General features: G+C 48.5%; 1 protein-coding gene across 3 annotated transcripts in view; it reads left to right on the top strand.

Annotated features, from left to right (window-relative positions):
- B4GALT1 (beta-1,4-galactosyltransferase 1) overlaps nucleotides 1-5,496 on the top strand; it is a 54,178-nt gene extending 48,682 nt beyond the window's left edge. For 2 of the 3 annotated variants that reach the window (XM_081518647.1, XM_081518638.1), the window contains 2 exons: nucleotides 2,175-2,279; nucleotides 2,604-5,496. In XM_081518647.1, the coding sequence (XP_081374773.1) occupies nucleotides 2,175-2,279; nucleotides 2,604-2,736 (238 nt within the window). In that variant the 3' untranslated portion in view covers nucleotides 2,737-5,496. The remainder of the gene's footprint in view (nucleotides 1-2,174; nucleotides 2,280-2,603) is intronic. The other variant, XM_081518627.1, reaches the window with a different exon arrangement.
- The last annotated feature ends 16,704 nt before the right edge of the window (nucleotides 5,497-22,200 follow it).

The following is a 22,200-nucleotide window of genomic DNA, read 5'->3' as shown; positions in this document are numbered from 1 at the left end:
CCTCTGGGAGCCAATCTGAACTTGCCACTGAGTTTGAAACCAGAATACACCCTGGTGTCTTCCTGAACTGGAGTACATTAATTCGATCATTAACAGATGTCTTTCAGAGCAGCATCCAAGTCACTTAAGATTAGCTTTGCAGCATAGACCCAAGTCTTTAACACAGTCCTTGAAGAAAACTTGAATTTTAGAGATTGGTTATCACTGGGCCAGGCAGGACCAGTGGGGAGGAAGACACTGAAGCCCTGAACAGGGAGTCCAGACAAAAACAGACGTGCTTTCACAGCACCGCACCCAGGCAGCTGGGCCCGTGTGACGGTGTACAGGACTGACATGCTGCACAGACCTGAGTGATCAGAAAAGTCTCCAGGAGGGAGCCCCGAGGACAAACTCCTGAGGGTGGGGGAATAGAAGGATCAGTGGTTGTGGAGGAGCCTTCTGTCCTTTCTTTAAAATCTTTAAATTGAGGTATAGTTGATGTACAATGTGGGTTTCAGATGTACAACATAGTAATTCACAATTTTTAAAGGTTATATTTCATGTATAGTCATTATAAAACATTGGCTATAGTCCCAGTGCTGTACAATATATCCTTGTGGCTTATTTATCTTATGGGAAGTGGATGTGTCAGTCACTCAGTCGTGTCCAACTCTTTGCGACCCCATGGACTGTAGCCCACCAGGCTCCTCTGTCCATAGAATTCTCCAGACAAGAATACTGGAGTGGGTAGCCATTCATTTTTCCAGGGGATCTTCCCAACCCAGGGATCAAACCTAGGTCTCCTACACTGCAGGCAGATTCTTTACCATTTGAGCCACCAGGGAAGCCATATTTATCTTGTATCTAGTGGTTTTTACCTCTTAATCCCTTATGCCTATCTTGCTCCTCCTCCTGGAGCAGCTTTCCTGAAAGGTAAAGAACCTAACTCTTATTATGTACCAGCTTGCTTTTGCTAGGCCGTAGCTCAGCACTGAGGGAGGCCAGGCTGGGAACCTTTAAGTCACCTAGGACTAGCCATTTCTGCCTCTCGGCTTAGTGTTGTATTCCTGCTGTCAAGACTTTGGTTGGTATTCCTCATTCCTTTCTCCTCCAGAACCCACACAGAATCTTCCACTGTGACCTGGCTGCCTCTAGTCTTGTTCCTGGCTTTCCATTATCTTACTGCGTAACAGAGAGACTTCCCATTGGCCAACTCTGTGTACAGTGTTGGGAAACCCAGCATATAGTGAGCTCTCCATATCTGCAGATTCCACATCCCCACAGATTCAACGCACCTTCAATAGAAAATATTCAGGGGGGAAAAAAATCCCAGAAAATTCCAGAAAGCAAAACTTGAATTCGCTGTGCACCTGAGACTATTTCCATAACATTTACATTCTATTTATAACTCCCTACATATCATTCACACTATATTAGGTATTATAAGTCACCTAGAGGTGATTTAAAGTATATGGGAGGATGAGGACGTGCATAGGTTATATGGAAATGCTGCATATTTTACATAAGAGACTTGAGCAACCACGGGGAAGGAGGTTGTCCAGGAACCGATCCCCTGGGGATACCGAGGGATGACTGTGTTATATCCCTTTCAGACATTGGCCCTGTTCTGGGAGATGCTCTGAGAAGGCCTCCATGATACAGTCTGTGCCCTCTTTCCTGCTTCACCTCTGGCCACTTCCTACCCCAAACTTTGATGCTCCCTGAGGGTACTGCGCTTGCTCTCACCTCCCTGCCTTTGCTGTCCTGACTGCCCATAATGCTCTGGCAAACACCCACTCACCTTCAGGGCTTGGCTCTGCCTAATCTTGATCAGGTGGAGTTGGTTGCTTCTCCCTCTGTGCTGAGCATTCCCACGCCCACCTCCTCCCCTTCGTCCTGGCACCGATGGCCCAACATTCTAAGCATCCACACCATAAATTCCACAAGGGCAGACCCCCCCTCCCCAGTGCCTGGCACAGGATAGTCCTCGCACAAGATCTAGAACCAGAGGTAAAAGGTTATGAGGAAGGGGTGTGTGTTTTAACTGCTGCCTGTACACTGGGCTGGGATGTGGGTTGGTGAGACCAGCTGACAGGATGGGATGGTGGATGGGACAAAAGTCTTGCAGCTGGGGCTGTGGGACCCGGGTCTTGTGGCAGCTCTGTGATGACCACTTGTCCCTTTGCTCCTTACAGATTAGCTTTTAGAGGCATGTCAGTGTCCCGCCCAAATGCTGTGGTTGGGAAGTGTCGGATGATACGCCACTCGAGAGACAAGAAAAATGAACCTAATCCTCAGAGGTGTGTTCTCTTTTATTCTCTCCCCTGTGTGTGTTTTCTTCTTCTGCCTTCAGGTGGGGCTGGCTACAGGAATGGGGCTCTGGAGTGGGCTCCGTGCCTCAAGGGAAAACGGGTTCCATCCACAGGGCAGGGTTAGAGTAGGAGGGAGGTGGTGGTGATTGTTTTGTCGCTCATTGTGTCCGACTCTTTGCGACCCCACAGACTGTAGCCCACCAGGCTCCTCTGTCCATGGGATTTCCCAGGCAAGAATACTGGAGTGGGTTGCCACTTCCTTTTAAGATTTTTGTTTTGGTTTCAAACCCTTTGTCTGTTTGTTCCTTGTAGGTTTGACCGAATTGCACATACAAAGGAGACAATGCTCTCTGATGGTTTGAACTCACTCACCTACATGGTGTTAGAGGTCCAGAGGTACCCATTGTATACCAAAATCACAGTGGACATCGGGACGCCAAGCTAGCATTTTGGTGTACTGATCAGAGACCTGAAAATGGCCAGGGACCTCTGCTGTGTCTCTGCCCGTGTGCTGGGCTGGTCCCTCTCATTCTCACAATCAGTGATAGGCCCTCTCTGCTCATCATTCAGACGCCTTTCCGGACGACCAGAACGAGTGGGATATATTGCCCCCAGCTTGGCTCAGCATGTGACTTCTCAGCCCCACGAGGTGTACCTAAGCATAGAAACCGTCAGCCTCTGGGGGCTCTCGGCATGTTCACGGTGTCACCCAAAGAATCAAAGCTGTGCACAGCTCCAAATCTGATGACTGGGGACTCATCCCCAGCAAAAAAAAACAAACCTGCTAATTTGTTATGATATAGGTAAGAATATTGCTTTAAATTGTGGTATTATTACTTTGTGAAAAATTGGAGAGTGCTGCTGAAATTGGATCGATGTGGTGTTTTTCCGTTGTCCTGTTTTAACAGAAAAACACCCAGTTTCAACCATTCTCATGTTACCATCCCCCGCCCTCAACCCTCTCTCCGTGATATGCAACTATTACAATCACTGTGTATGTGTGTCTTTTCTTAGCAAAAGAATTTTAAAACTTGAGGCTTGAATTCCAAGGGCATGTTAGCCACCAGAGCAAAAGCCTTGAGTGTTCTCACATTCAGTGGCCTTTCCCCAGATCACCTGATTTCTGAATGTAAATCCTTTTTTTAATAGCATTTGTAGTATTTTAAAGAAAGAACGAATCAGATCCTCCTTATGGTCTAGCTTGATTTTGTGTTGATCCAGAATGGCATAGTGTTTAGTCATGGCAATTTATTTTTCTGAGCATGCTATATAAACTTGAATTTCCTATGTATTTTTACTGTGTTTCACATGTGGGAATGGGGATTGAGCATTTTTTAGGGGAAAAAATAACGTATGCTGTAGTGGTCCCACATGGGCCTCGGACGGAGCTGGCTGGCCAGGTTTTCCGAAGAGCACAGACATCTTTGGGTCCTTCAGTGAGAGCTAAGGCATCCCATGAGCACTATCAAGCTGGACTCTGTGGGGGAGGCAGACACTTTGGCCTTCCTGGCAGAGTTCCCCACCTTTCCACCTCCCTGCCCTCCCCAGGTGGGCAGGGCCAGGGAACAACCCCCACCTCCTCAGACTGATCCCAGCACCTCTCTTCGGCCCCAGGTTGTGCAGCTGGAAATGACAGCCATCAGATTGTTTACTGGCCCTCCATCTGCCCCTGGGGGCTGCCTTCCAGGCTCCGTTGGCTTGGCTGAGCTGCCCGGCCCACCTTGCAGGACACCTTGCAGGACCGGTTCTCTGTCCTCCTCCTCCTGCCTCCCTTGTGCTGCCTTTCTCTTCCCTCCCTCCCCCTTTTTGTTCCATTACCTCTTGCCTGTTTCCTAAAACTGGCCTGTGGCAATCAGGGTCAAACAGACTATCCATTCTCCAGCATGAATGTGCCTTTTAATTAGAGATCTAGAGAGCAGTTCAGCTGAACACATCCACACTCCTCCCACGGCCACTCTGGTGCCTAAAGCTTTCCATCTCCCTCAGGTTTTAGCAGGTGCTCCTACGCCAGGGAGGCCGACTCACAGCGGATGTCTTCCCCAAGCCCACCTCTGCCGCTGGAGGTTTTAGCCTGCCTGGGGTAAAAGGCACAAGGCAGTTCCTGCCACTGGGCACGAGTGCTGGGTCCAGGCTGGGCTGAGGGCTTAAAATTCAGCTTTCTAATCCCAGGGTTAACCTTTCAGCTGGGGGCAGCCTAGAAATCAGCCCTCAGTGGGGAAGCTGAACTGGTGCCTGGCCCCAATCATACCTGTGCCTTTATCGCTTTGAGTATCTCATGCTATTACCTGGTTCTTTTTCCAGAAACCTTTGTGTTGGTTACAAATTATTTTCCACTGTAGCTTGGCTATGCAAAGAGTGTTCCGTCTGTCAATTCCCCACTCCTTAATAGCGATGTTGTTAAAGCCAGGAATAGCCCTGACAGGAAGCTTTGGGAAATGCAAAGAATGAAGACCTCGCTTTCTGTCCCCAGATCCTGACTTTTCCAAAGTGCCTTAAAAGAAAGGAGTCAAGTATCCCCGGTGGTAGCCTTTTTGTTACTTTACTTTTAAAAGCGGAATTCTGACTTTTTTTTTCTTTTTTGTTTTCCTATTACATTTTCTTTCATATTCCATTGTAATAGTCAAGTCTGTGGTTCATTCTCAGGACCACTGGAAACGCTGCTTCACCGCCCATTCCCCGTTTGATCATCTTCTGGTGCGCTCATGGGGTCCACCTGGGCCCAGGGTTAAGCCTAGCCCTGGTCTGGTTCGTGAGATGCTGCAGCGCTTGCTTCTTCCCTGGGGAGTTGAGTACTGAGGGTTCAGGAGCATTTCCTTCACTTGGAAGTTGTCACCATGACATTGTCACATGCCCTTCTCTGTTTCTGTCCATTCTGTTGCTGGTAACCCTCTAAGGTGGCCTTTGGAAAAGATCAAAGGGCAGAGGTGGCGCAAGAGGGTAAAGGAAATGCTGGTGCTGCCCCTCAGGGCCTCTGTTGACCAGTGGTGAGGGGGTGGGCTGGAGGAAGGGGCGCCTCACATGGCTGGGAGGGGAGCCTTCCTGTCCTAGAGACCTGTGTGCTGTGTATTTTGATTTCCCATGTACACAAATGTATGTATTTACCATTGTAAGTGGGTGAATGTCTGACCTTGGTGTTCAAACAGAACTGTATTTTTGCCTTTAAAATCCAGTAATATAACGTGAATAAAAGACCCTATCTTTGTAACCGCAGGTGGTCTCTCTTCTGATGTAAGGGGTTAGGTTCCTCCAAAGCTGGAGGGCAGTGATGGGGACTGTCTGCTAGGAGGATCTGAGGAAAGCAGGGCTCTACTTCCTCTGCCTGCCTCACTGTGTTGGGGGGCGGAGCTGGGGGCTTGGGTGAGGGGAGGAGATGTTATCTCACCTGCCTGAGATCACACGTACCTTACCTTACTGGAATCAGCCATTTCCCCATCTGAGTCTCATACGGATATCCGTAAAATGGGAATAGTAACACACACAGACTTTTTGAGGCTTAAAAGAGATGTGTCTGAAATACAGCGACTGGCACGTCACAGGTACTTACCACATAGTATCTGGGGACCCTTCAGAGAAGAAGTTTTCCCAGCAGTTCTCTGGCTCTGTTCTGTTTTCCACACAAGCCAGCATGCTCTCAGAGCCATTTACACAAACTGTTCACAGCATAGCTTAGACCAATAAGCTTTCTTCTCAGCCCCAGGAAATTTAACCTGGCACTACAAAAGGTCTTAGCTGTGCCGCAAGGACTTGAGACAGTAAGTACCTTGGGCACCTCCTCCAATGCCCCAGGTCAGGCTCTGCAGCCTCTGACATGTGGCTTTGATTGAATTGGCTTCTGGAAGAAAAGGAACAGAGGAAACCGGTGTATGGGAGAGGTCACCCCCACGCTGTCCAGGCTGAGGGGGCCACAGGCCCTGCTGGATGGAGCTGTGATTGTGGGACCGGCTGGGAAACAGAGCCGGAAGGACAGCCCCCTGAAGCCCCATCAGGGCCATATGGCCGTCTCCACCCATCCCTGTGACTGCTGGAAGGAGCCCTAGTAGCCTCAGGCTTGAGCAGCAGCTGGCACTCAGATCTGTCTTTCTGACCAGACACCTTTGGACAGAGTGCTGCCTTACAGGGCTTTGCAAACTATAAGGTCTGGGTTAAGTGGGGCACCCTTCCCTCTCCCAAAATGCATGGACACCGCCAAGTACTTAGGAGAGGCCAGAATGCCTGTCTTCAAGTCCTGTTGCTGCTTCTTCCCAGTTTCACGACCTTGAGTGAGTGACTTAGCCTCTCTATGCCTCAGTTTGTTCATCTGTGTGATGGGATAACAGTACTTCTTTCATAGGATTGTCAGGAAGATCAAGTGAATTAATTTTGTAAAGCACTCAGGCCATATCTAGCTCATAATAAACATTATGCACATTACAAATATTTGTTAAATTTTAAAAGCGCAGGTATACATGCGTATCAACGTGTACATAGACTGCTGTGTACATGGGACCCACATATACACATGCACACACCAGGTGTGCTGGGAATCTTCTTTCCTCTTCTAGGGCGCATGTCTGGGACTTAACTGTGAGGCGATTGGGTGAATGGATCTCAGGGTAAGTGACCACTCCTCTTCTGGAGACTCCGGAGACCTCAGCAATGCTATTTCCCCACCCCTTCCTGCCTGCCCTGAGGGAAGGTGTTCGGAATGGTGGCCTTGGCAAGGGAGAGGGGCTCAAATCCTGTGTTGGTGGGCTCCAAGGCGCCAGGAAGATGGGAGGAAGAGGGGCAGGGCCAGGCTCCTGGGGTAGCCATTTTCTTGAGAAGTGCCCTTACTCTTCCACTTCACCTGGGACCCAAACCAAGTCTGAGCCAGGGCAGAGCCCAGTAGCCATAGGTGTGGATTTGGTGGGTACCAGTCTTGCCCCCCATAGAGTACCTCTTTTCCATGAGAGAATGTGACCTGGATGCCTAATCACTGACCCACAGATGTCCTTTGGAGGCAGTACTGTGGTGCGTAGATGGCCAGGGTGCCCTTGGAGGTATATGAGTGAAGCCTCCCCGGCAGGAGTTTCTGCTGCTGGTGACAGAGGGAAGCTGTGTGTGGGGAGGATTGGGGGGAGGTGGAAGAAATGAGAAGATGACCGAGTGCTAGGTGTTGCCAAGTCACCACCACTCTCCTGAGCTCGCTTCCTCCTGTTTATTCCAGGAGGTGGGAGTTTGGACGTTCCTAGGGGCCGATTTCTTCCTAGAACTGGAACTTCTTACCCCATCAGAAAGGAAATGAGGTTTGCTAGCTGAGCAGGTTGTGCCAGATGAACCTCATTTCCTTCCCTGGCATGGTCCCCAGGCAGAGAACGTGGCCCCTGCCTTCATTTGGGCTCCAGGACCTGTCCCCAGGCTGGGCGGCAGAGGAGCCGGCAGGGTCTGAATGTCACGTGAAGTGATAGGGTGAATGGACCAGAAAGCAGAGGACCGTGACATTTTCCCAAGATACTGGCACTTGAGCAAGTTGTGTGCCAGGACACCAGGCAGGGGCCAGGAGGAGGGCTGGAGGAAGCCATACAAAGAGTGGGCACTATGTCTGGCCCTCTGCTTTCCCACTCGCTGGCTCACTCAGTTCAAGTCTGTTCCTCTCCCTGAGCTTCAGTTTGCTCTCCTGTTTTATGAATCTACCCCTGGCCTCCCCATAGTTTTTCCCTCCCCACAGAAGGAAGTGCTGTGGTCTCGAGTTTCCCCTTGTTCCTGAGACTCACCCTTCATGCTGCCTTGGAGGAAGTTATTTTATCTGAGTCTTCATTTGTAAAAATAGCAGGATCACCCCTGCCTTCCCCCTTTTCTCCCAGATCAGCCTTGAGCATCACAGGATACACTTTTTTTTTTTTTAAGATTTTTTTCATGTGGACCATTTTTAAAGTCTTTATTGAATTTGTTGCTTCTGTTTCATGTTTCAGTTTTCTGGCCAAGAGTAATATAGGATCTTACCTCACCCCCTGCGTTGGAAGGCGAAGTCTTAACCACTGACTACCAGGGAAGTCCCACAAGATACACTTTTAAAACTCTATCTAGAAAAAGAAAAAAAAAATTCTACCTAGGATTTCCCAGGTGGTCCAGTGGTTAAGAATCCACCTTTCAATGCAGGGAACAAGAGTTCGATCCCTGGTCAGGGAACTAAGAGTCCATACACTGCAGGGCAACTAAACCCACACACCACAACTACTGAGCCCTTGTACTGCAACTAAGACTTGACTCAGCCAAATAAATAAATATTTTTTTGAAGCTTTTAAAAACAAAACAAAAATTTCTACCTGGAGGAGCGGGCTGGAATGCCATTGCTTTTCCGTCTCCTTCTTCTGCCTGTGGCCCCTCCAACTTTGGACAGACTCCTGTCACCTGCTCCCCCTTGGGTTTTCCAGATTCAGGCTTCCTGATTATCCCTTCGGCCCTGAGGGAGAAGCCCGGGAGCCTCGGTAGTAGCCATGTTTACCCTGCCATTACTCATAACACTGAAAACCTAAGAGCCACCATCGGTGGGGGCTGTGCCCAGTGAAATGAGGTGTGTCCAAAAAAGCCGACCACTGAGCATGATGAAGTGGATCTGTACTTATTGATTGGAAAGAGGTCTGAGGGGAGAAGGCAAACTACAGAATGGGATCTCCATATATGACAGGAAATGCCTGAATAATTTAGTGCAAAAATTATTCTGTGATTGTTGGTGGGAGCAGATACACAATCAATAAAAGGGAAAGATGATCTCCTCTCTCTGCACCGCTTTTGTGGCCAGACTTCCAGCCTAGGGTAACAACCTTTAGTGTTCGGGGGCTGCCTGAGGGCCGAGGCCTTTAACAGGACCAGCCCCATTGAGAAAATGAGCTGGGTTGTCCCCAGGGGAGTTGTTCAGTTGCTCAGTCGTGTCTGGGGGCTTTGCAATCCTGTGGACTGCAGCACACCAGGCTTCCCTGTCCTTCACCATCTCCTGGAGTTTGCTCCAACTCATGTCCATTGAGTGAGTCGGGGATGCCATCCAACCATCTCATCCTTTGCCACCCCCTTCTCCTCCTGCCCTCAGTCTTTCCCAGCATCAGCATCTTTTCCAGGGGAGTTGCGTTCCCTCAAAGTGCCCAGATGTGAAAGGGAGACAGGTCCTCTTCCACTGAGGAGATGATGAAGGCCTGTGCCCCGTTCACATTGGGCGGGGTGGGGGACGTGGCATGCTGTGGGGTTGTCCATGGAGCTGAACAGGATCAACTCAGGCTCAGAAGTTTCTATCAGTTCTCTCGGGTTTAGAAACATAAAAATTAGAACAGTTTGCCACTCTTTCCTGAGTGCCGTTGAACATTCACACCTGTTATACTTGGGTAATTAAAATGTTAACCAACCAAAAAAAGTGGTGAGGGCGGCGGGCACTGTGCCCCTTGGCTCTGGAGGAGCAAGATTGGCCTGAGACACTTCATCAGGGCCTTGGGAGGAGCAGGAAGTGAGAGGGATCTCGCCGCCTGTGGATCTCTGGCCCCAGAATCCAGGAGTCCTGTTGCTGGCACGAGGAGGCCTTGCCATCTGGATTTTGATGCAGACCCAAGCCTAGAGCTCTCAGAGATTCATTTCCGGGCCAGATGTGAGGGCTGGACGATTGGCATGTCCTCTGGGACCTCATCCTGCCTGGGAGGCATGTGCCAGGGGAGGGTGGGCACCAGGCTGTGACCAGTAAGAGTGCACTCCACTGCCTTGGAATCTCCGTCTGGTGGGGTGCCAAGAGCTGCGTGCCCAGTCTTGCCCCCACTGCTGCTCAGCTCCATGGGAGCCCAGCCAGCTTGAGCTTCCTGCACTGAAAGACTGGACAGGGTGGGCCACCAGCTATCATCCAGCTGGGGACTAGGGCCATCAGGGGGCCTTCAGAGTGCTCCCTCTCTGCGAAATGTCCTGTTGCTGTGGCTTTGGTGACTTTGCTTTTCCCTGACGACAGCAGCACAGGGACGGGCCAGCTCCCAGGCCCCAGATCTGTGGTCTCCCACTGCACCGAGGGTCTGTAGTGATGGATGGAGCTCCACTGTGACCCTTCACACAGCTTCTCCCCTTTCGAGCACACCTGGCCCTTTGCTGTCTCCGGTGCTGCACTGCTCATTACAATCACCCCCATCATGAGAAACAGAGGCTCGAGGCGGTCATGTAAGGACACAAGATCACACAGAATTACTCTCTGATGCAGGAGTTCTGAGCCTCAGCCCAGGCTCTGTCCATGGAACCATGATCCAGCCACTCATCAGCTTCAGGGGCTCGTCCTCCACAAAACAGCATGAAAGCTGAGGGCCAGGGAAGGAGGGTGCCCCACCTCAGCCAGAAGACAGGAGCCTCGCCTTGAGCCTCGCCTTGAGCCTCGCTGCTGCAGTGTTGCCAAGGGAAGTGCAGTGTAGACTGTGGGCTGGACCCAAGACCTGGTTTCCGTTTTGTGTGGTTTGGGTTCTGTTTCATTTTCCTTTTACAGTTCTAGAGGACTTGGGAAGCCAGTATACTTGGTGGCAACAGCTCCCTATGCCAGGGATCTCATTGCAGTCTCCGCCTGGGAGACACACTGGAGTGGTTAACACTGAAATTATCCATGACGATTCAAGGGGCCTGGGTCATGGGTACAGAGAGGAAGGAAGACCCTTGAGAGCTGAGGGTCCACATGGACCTGAAGAAGTTGGGACTGCTTTTTGCCTCTGGAAGCATCGCTCTGGGCGGCAAGAAGCAGCCCCTTGTTCACAGACAGTACAGCTCCTTCTGAAATTAAAAGACGCTTGCTTCTTGGAAGAAAAGCAATGACAAACCTAGATGATGTATTTAAAAGTAGAGACATTACTTTGCCTACGAAAGTCGTATAGTCAAAGCTATTGGTTTTTCCAGTAGTCATGTATGGGTGTGAGAGTTGGACAGTAAAAAAGGCTGAGTGCCAAAAGCTTGATGCCTTTGAACTGTGCTGGAGAAGACTCTTGCAAGTCCCTTGGACTGTAAAGAGATCAAGCCAGTCAATCCTAAAGGAAATCAACCCTGAATATTCATCAGAAGGACTTATGCTGAAACTGAAGCTCCAATACTTTGGCCACCTGATACGAAGAGCCAACTCATTGGAAAAGATCCTGATGCTGGGAAAGATTGAAGGCAGGAGGAAAAGGGGACAACAGAGGATGAGATGGTTGGAGGGCATGACTGACTCAATGGACGTGAGTTTGAGCAAACTCCAGGAAATAGTGAAGGACAGGGAGGCCTGGTGTACTGCAATCCATGAGGTCGCAAAGAGTCGGACATGGCTGAGTGACTGAACAACAACGGCTCCTTCATCCCATGCTCAGTCCTGCCCTTCCCCTGGGCTAACACCTGGCATCCAGGGGGCTCAGCACAGTGTTGCCCCAAGGCTCCCGGGGACGTGCGGGAGGGCCAAGAGGCAGGCAGCTCTGCTGAGGCCTGGACTCCTACTCATCTCTCCCTTTTCCTTCTTGTCACCTCTTTTCCTCACTGTACACCCTCTGCCCAAAGGAAGGCAGCTGTCACCCCATTCCCAATCCTCCCAAACTTTCTTAGCCAATGGCATTTTCCTAAATGAAGCCAGGGGCCGTGTCTTAATGATTCATGATTTTTAGACTGTCTCAATCAAGAGTTCTAAAAAGCTCCTCTGGGTTTAACGTCATCAGACTCAGTGGTTTATGTTTCACGTGGTTTGCTCTGGATGGAAGCTGACCCGGCCACAATGAGAGGTGAAATGAGGACAGCCGACCTGCTGCCGAGGATGGAGGAAACCTCTGCCATGACCAATTTGTTGGGCAATGTCTCTCAGATGCCAGGTTGGGCCCTTCTGCCAGCTCGGAACACTCTGCCCCTGATTCAGGTGCTGGGGCTCAACTCCGTCTCTCACAGGCCCTGGACTTGGTGACTGGTGGGCCTGGCTGGTGAGCTTGGCCGTGCTGGCTCCATGGGGCCTGTGGGCACTCTTCCTACCTTGGACCTGCCCTGTCTTGCATGTTCACTGTCCACACCCTCCAGAAGATCTTTTCAGGGCTTCTCTTCATGGGAAACAGGGCCTGCCAGGCCTTTCCCTGGCATGCTACCAATCCTGAGTGAGCACATGTCCTAGCACACTGCTGGAGTGACTGGCTTCAAGAGGATGAGACAGGAGAGCAAACTAAGGAAGGCCAGTGTTGACTGGAAGCCCAGTGTTGACTTGTTAGGTGACCAAGGCCTATCCTCTCTGGTCCCCGTCCAGAAACTGGCTGAGAAGGATGTGAGAGCCCACTGGGGCTGCTGGCTGTGGTTCTAGGAAAACTCTTTGGGGTGGTTTATTCCTCCATCCCTCTCTGTCTGTTTGAGGTTGCTGCTGGGGCACTTAAGCCAGGATTCGAGGCCAGAAACAAAAGTCCTCTTTGTTAGTCCAGGAAACCAGGAAGGGGGAAGGTAGAAGGAAGGGTAGATCCAGGGCACCCCAGGGTCAGGGTCCAGAGTCCAAAGGGACCTGGACTGCAAGCCTTCCTGGAATAAGCCTTATGCTTTTCCTTCTTCCTTGTCTTACCACCTGGACTGAAGCTGCAATGAATAGAGTTCAGCTCACAAGGTGAAACACAAGACTTGTGCCCAGGGCATCTGGTGGCCAGGCTCCTGCTTTCTCACGAAAGTTCCACCAGAAAACCACCACCACCATCACCCTACTTGTTGAGATCCTGACTGAAATTATGATGAATCTATGAAACCACCCGGGCTTCCCGGGTGGTTAAGCATCTGCCCACAGTGCAGGAGACTTGGGTTCAATCCCTGGGTCAGGAAGATCTCCTGGAAAAGGGCATGGCAACCCACTCCAGTATTCTTGCCTGGAGAATCCCATGGACAGAGGAGCCTGGTGGGCTACAGTCCTTGGGGTCACAGAGAGGTGGACACGACTGAGCAACTAACACTTTCACTTTTCTTTCTATGGACCACTATTAGGAGACTTGATCTCTTTTATCTATAAAAGATAAATGTACTATGATCCTCTTTTGGTTAGGTCTTCTTTTAATTATTTTTTTTATTTTTTGGCCACGCCATGCAGCTTGCAAGATCTTAGTTCCCTAAACAAGGATTGAACCTGGGCCCAGGCAGCGAAAGTGCCAAGTCTTAACCACTGGACTGCCGGAGAAGTCTGGTTTAGGTCTTCTTTATCCTTAGGGTTCTTACACTTTTTCCCCTTAGGTATCTGGTATATTTATATTGTAATAAATAATGTTGTTCTTTAGTCGCTAAGTTGCGTCCAACTCTTTGCAACCCATAAACTGCAGTGTGCCAGGCTTCCCTGTCCTTTACTATCTCCCGGAATTTGCTCAGATTCATGTCCATCGAGTTGGTGATGCTGTCTAACCATCTTGTTCTCTGCCACCTCCTTCTTTTGCCTTCCATCTTTCCCAGCATCAGGGTCTTTTCCAATAAGTCGACTCTTTGCATCAGATAGACAAAGTATTGGAGTTTCAGCTTTAGCATCAGTGAATATTCAGGGTTAATCTTCTTTAGGATTGACTGGTTTGGGCTTCCCTGGCAGCTCAGACAGTAAAGAATCTGCCTGCAATGCAGGAGACCCAGGTTTGACCCCTGGGTCGGGAAGATACCCTAGAGAAGGAAATGGCTACCCACTCCAGTATTCTTGCCTGGAGAATACCACAGACAGAGGAGCCTGATGGTCTACAGTCCATGGGAGAGTTGGACAACTCTTGACGACTTGACGACTAAACCACAGCTTAACTTAAATAATTATCAGCACCTACTTAACTTGTTTCACTCCTCCTATCCCTACCCTGTCTCAGATTATTTTGAATCAAACACCTGACATTATGATATTTCATTGTCTATCAGTAAGAGGTCAATATTCTTTCTAAAACCCAAATATAATAATTAGTAATAACTCCTTAATATCAAATATCCAGTCAGTGTTCAAATTCCTCCAGTTGTTTCATGCATGCTCAGTCACTCAGTTGTGTCTGACTCTTTGCTGAAGGAGGAAACAGACAGAGCTGGACTCCATCCTAGGCCAGGCTGCGAACATTAGGCTATACGCACTGTCACCCTCCCAATGGACTCTGAACTTTGTGCCTGGTGTCTATAGAAATGGCATACCGATGGAAAGCCAGACGCCCCCCCCCCCCGCCCCCGGATAAAACAGCCTTAGGACTTGTACTTGGACTCTCTGTTGCCTAAAAGAATATGCTAATTATCTCTGTAATAGAACAAAGCCATAAATTCCATTATGTTTATCAGGATATGACCACAGGCCTATTGATAAATGTCCACTGTTTATCTAGTCTTATAACACAAGAATGATGGGGTTATTGTGATTGTATTTACCCTTCCTTTGTTTATGTAAGTCTCAAGGAATTTGGGGAGAAGGCAATGGCACCCCACTCCAGTACTCTTGACTGGAAAATCCCATGGACGGAGAAGCCTGGTAGGCTGCAGTCCATGGGGTCGCTAAGAGTTGGACACGACTGAGCGACTTCACTTTCACTTTTCCCTTTCATGCACTGGAGAAGGAAATGGCAACCCACTCCAGTATTCTTGCCTGGAGAATCCCAGGGACGGCGGAGCCTGGTGGGCTGCTGTCTATGGGGTCGCACAGAGTCGGACACGACTGAAGCGACTTAGCAGCAGCAGCAGCAGCAAGGAATTTGGGGTGGTGGGTTCAGACATGTACACATGAGGTATAAAATATTTTCACAAATGCTGGTCGGGGTCCTTGGCTAAGAGAAGACTCTGCCTTGGGCCCACCGATGTAATAAACTGCACTCCACTACCTGCATTGTCCTTCTGAGTGAGTTTGTTTCCCAGAACGCGTGGCTACAACATTGCGACCCTAAGGACTGTAGCTTGCCAGGCTCTTCTCTCCATGGGATTCTCCAGAAAAGAATACTGGAGTGAGTTGCCATTTCCTCAGCAGATCTTCCCAACCCAGGGATCGAACCCACATCTGTGTCTCCTGCATTGGCAGGCAGGTTCTTTACCACTGAGCTACCTGGGAAGCCCCTCCAATGGTTTGGTATGTTTTTATTTATATTTTTTTTCAGTATCCTACCTTTTCTGTTGAAGGGTATTTTCACTGGATATAGAATTGAACCTAGAAAATATTATTTTCTTTCAGTCTTTTCAAATAAAATCCCATTGATTATTGCTTTCCATTGTTTCTTACAAAAAGTTATTTATTAGTTTAATTGTTGCTTCTTTCTTTTTAATGGACTTCCCTTGTAGCTCAGTTGGTAAAGAATCTGCCTGCAATGCGGGAGACCTGGGTTTGATCCCTGGGTTGGGAAGATCCCCTGGAGAATGGAAAGGCTACCCACTCCAGTATTCTGGGCTGGAGAATTCCATGGACTGTATGTATAGTCCTTGGGGTCACAAAGAGTCTGCACGACTGAGCGACTTTCACTTTCTTTCTTTTTATGGCAACATGTCTTTTTTTTTCCTCTGGATGCTTTTAAGATTTTCTTATTATCACTGGTTTTGAGTAGCTTTGCTGTGATGTGGCTAGGTGTGGATTTCTTTTTACTTATCCTATTTGTATTTCCAGGACTTCTTGAATCTCTGGCTTAATGTCTTTTTTACGCTTTGAAAAGTTTTCAGCCATTAACCCTTCAAGATTTGCTTTTATCCTGTTCTCTGTCTCTTCTTCCTGAAATTTGAACTACTCATGTGTTATATCTTTTCACCACACCCTTTATGAATTGTTCCTCTCCTGTATTTTTTGTACTTTTGTCTCTCAGCACTTATTTCTGGTTATTTTTTAATGACATTTTCCAATTCATGAATTCTTTCTTTAGCTGTCAGCTGGTCTGGTAATCCTGTCTGTGATTTCTTATTATTGATTATTATATTTTTAGTGCTAGAATTTCCATGTAGTTTTTGCTGTTTTCCCCAGTCCTCTGTGGATCCTCTCAGTCTTGTCTTTCAACATGGTGAAAGTGTGTTAGTCACTCAGTCGTGTCCGACTCTTTGGGACACCAGTGACTATAGCCCACCAGGCTCCTCTGGCCATGAAATTCTACAGGCAAGAATACTGGAGTGAGTAACCATTCCCTTCTCCAGGGGATCTTCCCAACCCAGGGATCAAACCCAGGCCTGCTGCATTGCAGGCAGATTCTTTACTGTCTGAGCCACTAGGAAAGCCCTTCAACATGTAAACATAGTTAATTTAAAGTCTGTGTCTTATAATTCTAATATTTGGAGCCCTCGTGGAGTTGTTTCTATTGTATTTGCTGATTTTCAGTTAATCTTTACACAGAGTACACAGGCTATTGTACTTGCCAAACACAAGCAAAAAATTGTTTGTAGCAATACTTTGAGGCCTAAGATGTCTTTTTTCAGAAAGGATTTAAGTTTGCTTCTGCCAAGCTCTTGGCACTCCAGAATTAAAGCTGATCCCTATGAGAGCCCATGCACTTAAAATTCATCCTTACTTCTAAGGTTCAACCTTTCGGTATCTTAACCCAAGGGAGATTCATCAGGGATTCTTACTTTGGCCATTCCTAGCCTTCTCTTCAAAAAAGGCCATCTGTCTCTTGGTTATCTATTCTGGTACTAAAACATATTCCCCACCCCTATGCAGGGAAAAAGTGGTCCCAAACCCTAATTTATTCTCTCTTCTGTGCCTTATAGCAGATTCATTTTATATTTTCCATTGTAGGTGGGCTGGGCCAAACTGCAAGAAGTTTGGAAACTCTGTTTAACCTTCTGAACCCCAGTTTTCTCAAGATGAGGACCTAGATGTGCTCACTGGATTTGGCAACATGAAGTCATTGACAGTCTTGACGTGAGCAGGTTTTGTGGAATGAAAGTCAGATTGAAATAAGTTAGAAATAGTATTTGGGGAGCAACTTATTCTAGAAATCTGGCTATGAAGGAAAGCAGAGAAGTGATGTGGGAGATAAACAGGGATGATGTGGGTCAAAAAAGAACTTTGAGAGTGAGAGATACCAGAACATGTTTGTATGTTGATGGGTATGCTTGCACTGATGTATGAGTACATATTTACCACCATGATGACAGGTATATTTCATACCCATATGACAGATAAATTTATAACTTGGCTTTCCATATCTGCCTGATGTTTTTTTTTTTTTATTTTACTTAATGTTTTTGGCCACATTGTGTAGCTTGTAGGATCTTAGTTCCCTGATCAAGGATCAAATCTGGGCCCCAGCAGTGAAAGCACTGTGTCCTAACCACTGGACTGCCAGGGAATTCCTTGCCTCATGTGTTTTAATTAGTATGAGTCAAAGTGCATGGGTCCTGCCACTTTAGGAGTCCCAGCTCTGGCAGAGCCTTTCTTATCACATCCATAGTTGCTTTCATTTCTTCTTCTAGTCACTCCTACATCATCCTTTGCCCTAGACTAAGTCCTCAGCCCCCTTAACTAATCTGATGCTTATAACTAGGGTTCCTACCATTAGAGTCAGCACTTTTCAGCCCCTTCTGAAAACAGGGAGCCGCCAGAGTCCTTCGTATTTATTATGTGCCATAATAAATTCTTGGTTTTGGGAGTTCTGCAGTGGAAATTTAAACATGTCACTTCTCACTTAATAACACTCCTCTGCTCCCTATTTTCTTCTGGCTGAAGCCTACCTGTCTCTCCAGCTTCACCCCTCTCACTCTTGCTCCCACACAGCAGGCTGCTGTGTGGGCTAAGGCTGACCTGTCTGGAAAAGGGATGCTTGGTTTGGGGAAGGCAGGGGCTCTGGGTGTCAGAGCTTGTTTGGCCAGCCTGGGCTGCTATCCCAGGGCTACCCTGTTCCCCGGCGAGGCTCTGCTTCTCTTGGTGGGGAGCCCCTGGGGTGGCATTTGAGCCAGAACTCCAGTGCCAGGGAGACAAAGGTAGGAACAGACATCCTGGACCGGTGAGCCAGGGCTGGGCCATGCCAGTGCCAGGCCCTTTGTTTCTAATTTGGGAGAGGTTTCAAGTTTCTGTCTTTTTATTTTCCTAAGAACTGGGAATGTGCCACATGGGCACCACAGAGGCCAGAATCAACAAGAAAAACAATACCCTGGGGAAAAACCTGTTCCCTTAAGTCACAGGACTGTGGGGTATATGTCAAAGGTTTCATGTCTGTCACATGATTTTATGTCTCTATATATGTATTTCATTCTTGAGTATTGATACCGTGCAGGGCCCTGTGGGGCTCCTGGGCACAAGGTCTTTCTGTGTCCCCCATTTCTTTGATTATAGGAAACAGCCTCTATTCAGCCTCATGACCTTCCCTGAGTTACAATGGGCAGATTCAAGCAGTTGTTAATTAGGGAAGGGTGGGGGTGTGAAGTGGCTTTCCAGGAGGCGCTGTGGTAAAGAATTCACCTGCCAATGCACAGGATGCAGGATATGGGTTCAATACCTGGGTCGGGAAGATCCCCAGGAGGAGGAAATGGCAACCCGCTCCAGTATTCTTACCTCAAAAATGCCATGGATAGAGGAGCCTGGTGGGCTACCATCCATGGGGTCGCAAACAACTGGACAGGACTGAGCAACTGAGCAGGTACACACGCATGCCCAGGAGTGGGATTGCTGGATATGGTAGGTAACTGGGGATGTGAGACCAGAGTAGTACAGTCAAGAGCAGCCTTGGGGCAAGATCCCCATCAAAGGATGCACACAACAATATCTTTAAGCTGTTTTGCAGACACTGAAACCCCCTCCAGGTGGGAGAAGTTAATGATTAATGAGGGTATGCTGCCCACAAGGCTGGAGACCCCAGACCATTGGACCTAAAGATTGATGATGTTGACTCCACTTACCTCACCACCAACCCCCTTAGAAAAATATCCATGAGCTGATGATGCCTTCTTTGAACAATTACTATAAAACTTCTCACCACCTTCCCCAAGTGGGAACACATGGTTTGAGTGCATTAGCCCGCCGTGTCCCCGTTTGCCTGGCAAGGCAACACATCTACCTTTTTCTACTTCACCCAAAGCTCTGTCTCTGAGATTTGATTGAGCACCGGTGTACAGAGAAGCTGAGCTTTCAGCATCAGTATGTGCCCATCCCTGTGTCCCCGTGTGTGTCCCTGTGTGTGCTCTATGCTGGGAGGGAGAGGAGGCGAGGGTCTGCGTTGTGTCCTGTGTCCGTGCTTCTGTGATGCCTGTGTATATCTGCACGTATGTCTGTATTCTGTGTCTGGGGTGTATCTGCCATAAGTTTGCTTGAGTTTCTCAGCCTTCATATGTTCATATGTACTTAGCCCCCACATTCTAGACTTCGACGCCAGCGCTTCTTCACTCTACTTCAGCCACTCCCTCTTGTGATCGTGTCCCGAATCTCATCAGCAGTGGAAAGGGCTCCAACTCAGAAGTCTCAACAATCCAGTATTTCAGGCTCTGATGTGCCCTTCTCTCTCTCCAGTTCTCTCATACCACACTTGTCTTCTACCTCGGCAGGGCCTCCGGCAAAATTTTCATGGCTCCCCATCTCTTCCAGCCTTGACCTCCAGGTGTATTCTTCAGTGGCTCCCTCCTCAGCACCTTCACTGTTCTGTGCCATGTGCTCAGTTATGTCTGACTCTTTGCAACCCTATGGACGGTAGCCCGCAGGCTCCTCTGTCCATGGAATTTTCCCAGCAAAAGAATACTGGAGTGGGTAGCCATGCCCTCCTCCAGGGGATCTTCCTGACCCAGGGATCGAACCCACATGGCTCATGTTTCCTGCATTGTAAGCAGATTTTTTTACCCATTGAGCCATTAGGGAATTACTCCCACTTCTACTCTACCTGGCTAATCCTCAACTATGTAGTGGAGCCTCACTGGAGAAACAAACTGCAAGTGGGGAGGGGGAGAAGGCAGGGAGGGGATGGATGAATCTACATACAATGCATCACCTGTAACTGCTGCTGGGGATTTCTCTACCTGATACTAACTACCTTCCCTCTCCCACTTACACATATGGCTTTTTCCCTGCTGCACCCCTTTCCCCCACTGCAAAGGCTTCAACTGATCTCAGCACAAGTGCCTTACCTCCCAGCACCTCTCTGAACACCCCTCTGCCTGAGGTCAGTGGGTGTGAATCTCTTCCATTGTCTGCTCCCTCCCACCTCCAAACTTGCCTGCAACTGCCCCCATTCTCCTCTCCTTTTCTTGTATCATTGTGTCCTTCCTCACATTCAAGGCTGTGCTGTGTGTGCTAAGTCATCTCAGTTGTGTCCGACTCTGTGACCCTATGGACTATAACTTACCAGGCTCCTCTGACTGTGGGATTCTCCAGGCAAGAATACTGGAATGGGTTGCCATGCCCTCCTCCAGGGGATCGTCCCGACCCAGGGATCGAACCCTCATCTCTTATGTCTCCTGCATTAGCAGGTGGGTTCTTTACCCCTAGTGCCACCTGGGAAGCCCACATTCAAGGCTAGATCCAGCCAAAAGAATCCAGCTCAGTTCTGTTTTGTCAGTACTTTTTAAATCAAAAGTGACAGAATCCCAACCCAAAGCAGCTGAAGGAGACAAAAAGGGACCTTTTACCAGCTCACACAACTAGGATGCCCAAAGTTGTATCCTATTTAGGAACAGCTAGATCCAGGAGCCCGTGTGATATCGCCTGGACAATGTCACAATGCTGTGCCTCAGTTTCCTCATCTGTAAAATGGGATATTAGTGGTCCTGACCACTCACAGTTTTTCTGAGAAATAGAAGCCATCATAAACTCAGATAGTGGGACTTCTCTGGTGGCCCAGTGGTTAAGAATTTGCCTCCCAATGCAGGGGACATGGATTCATTCCCTTGTCAGGGAACTAAGATCCCACATGCAGTTGGGGCAACAAAGCCCACACGCTGCAACTGAAGAAGCCTGTGCATAGCAATGAAGACCCAGCACCCAGCCAAAAAAAAAAGAAGTAAGAACTCAGACAGCTCCTTGGTAGCTCTCAACTCTTTTTCCTCTGTGCAGCTGGTTTCATTCTTTTCTCTGCAATCTGACTTTCTTTGTTCCTCAGTCAAGTAAAGAAAGTGCCCACCCACAATTCCTCAGCATATCAGGTCAGTTAGAACTAGAATATTTTGATCCCAATTCTTAATACTTGGAAGAGAGAATTCTATCAGCATAGTATGGGTCAGTGTCCACCACTGGGCCATTCAGGAAGGGAAACATCTGGTAAAACGTAGCTGTAGGTGGCCCACCCCTGAGTGAGGATAGTTGGAAGGGGAAAGAAAAAAAAATTGTGAATTGATCAGACAACCCAAAAGGTGTGTGGGGAGCAAAGAAAGTTAGATTGCAGAGAAAAGAATGAAACCAGCTGCACAGAGAAAAAAGAGTTGAGAGCTACCAAGGATGTTGTCTGGTCAACTCAAAATTCCCCCCACACATCCAGGGAATGAACCTGGATCCTTTCCCTCAAAGTAGATAAAAGCCAAGCATTCCAGGTGTCTAGATTTGATCCTTATTCTATGCTTTAGCATCCCTGGAGGTTGATGGAAATTAGTCTGATAAGGAGATCAGAGGTGCTTTATTTAAGAAAAGAACAACAGTGGGAACTCCCTGTGGGAAAGTACAGGAAGCTGCTGGGGCTTGTCCTGGCCTGGACCTGTGGATTCCACGTGCATAGATCGCAGATCAAAAATGCGTTAAGAGAAGCCTCTGGAAGCTACAAGTGCTGACAAGTCATGGTGTGGGGAGACAGGCACTCCAGCTCTGGCCTCCCAACTGAGCCTCAGGCTTGTGAGAAGATCACTTTCTTTGTAAATAAAGGCAGTGCTGGCCATACACCCCATTGTGGCTTTGAGTCCCAGGAGCAGAATTAGCCAGCAGGGACCAAACAATGATTCCTGGGGTCAAGACAAAGTGGAGGATTACAGGGGACCATCCATTCACCCTCTGGTGGCACAGGAGAAGGATACAAACCCATCTGTGAGAGACATCAAAGAGGGGAGGTGTGCTTTCCTGCAAAACTAACCAGTACTGCAGTTTGACTTTTAG

The sequence above is a fragment of the Giraffa tippelskirchi genome, chromosome 1 (assembly GCF_054371585.1).
Source record: "Giraffa tippelskirchi isolate mGirTip1 chromosome 1, T2T-mGirTip1v1.2.pri, whole genome shotgun sequence".
Taxonomy (NCBI): Eukaryota; Metazoa; Chordata; class Mammalia; order Artiodactyla; family Giraffidae; genus Giraffa; species Giraffa tippelskirchi.
Note: the sequence above shows the minus strand (reverse complement) of the source record. Positions and strands in the feature narration are given on the sequence as shown.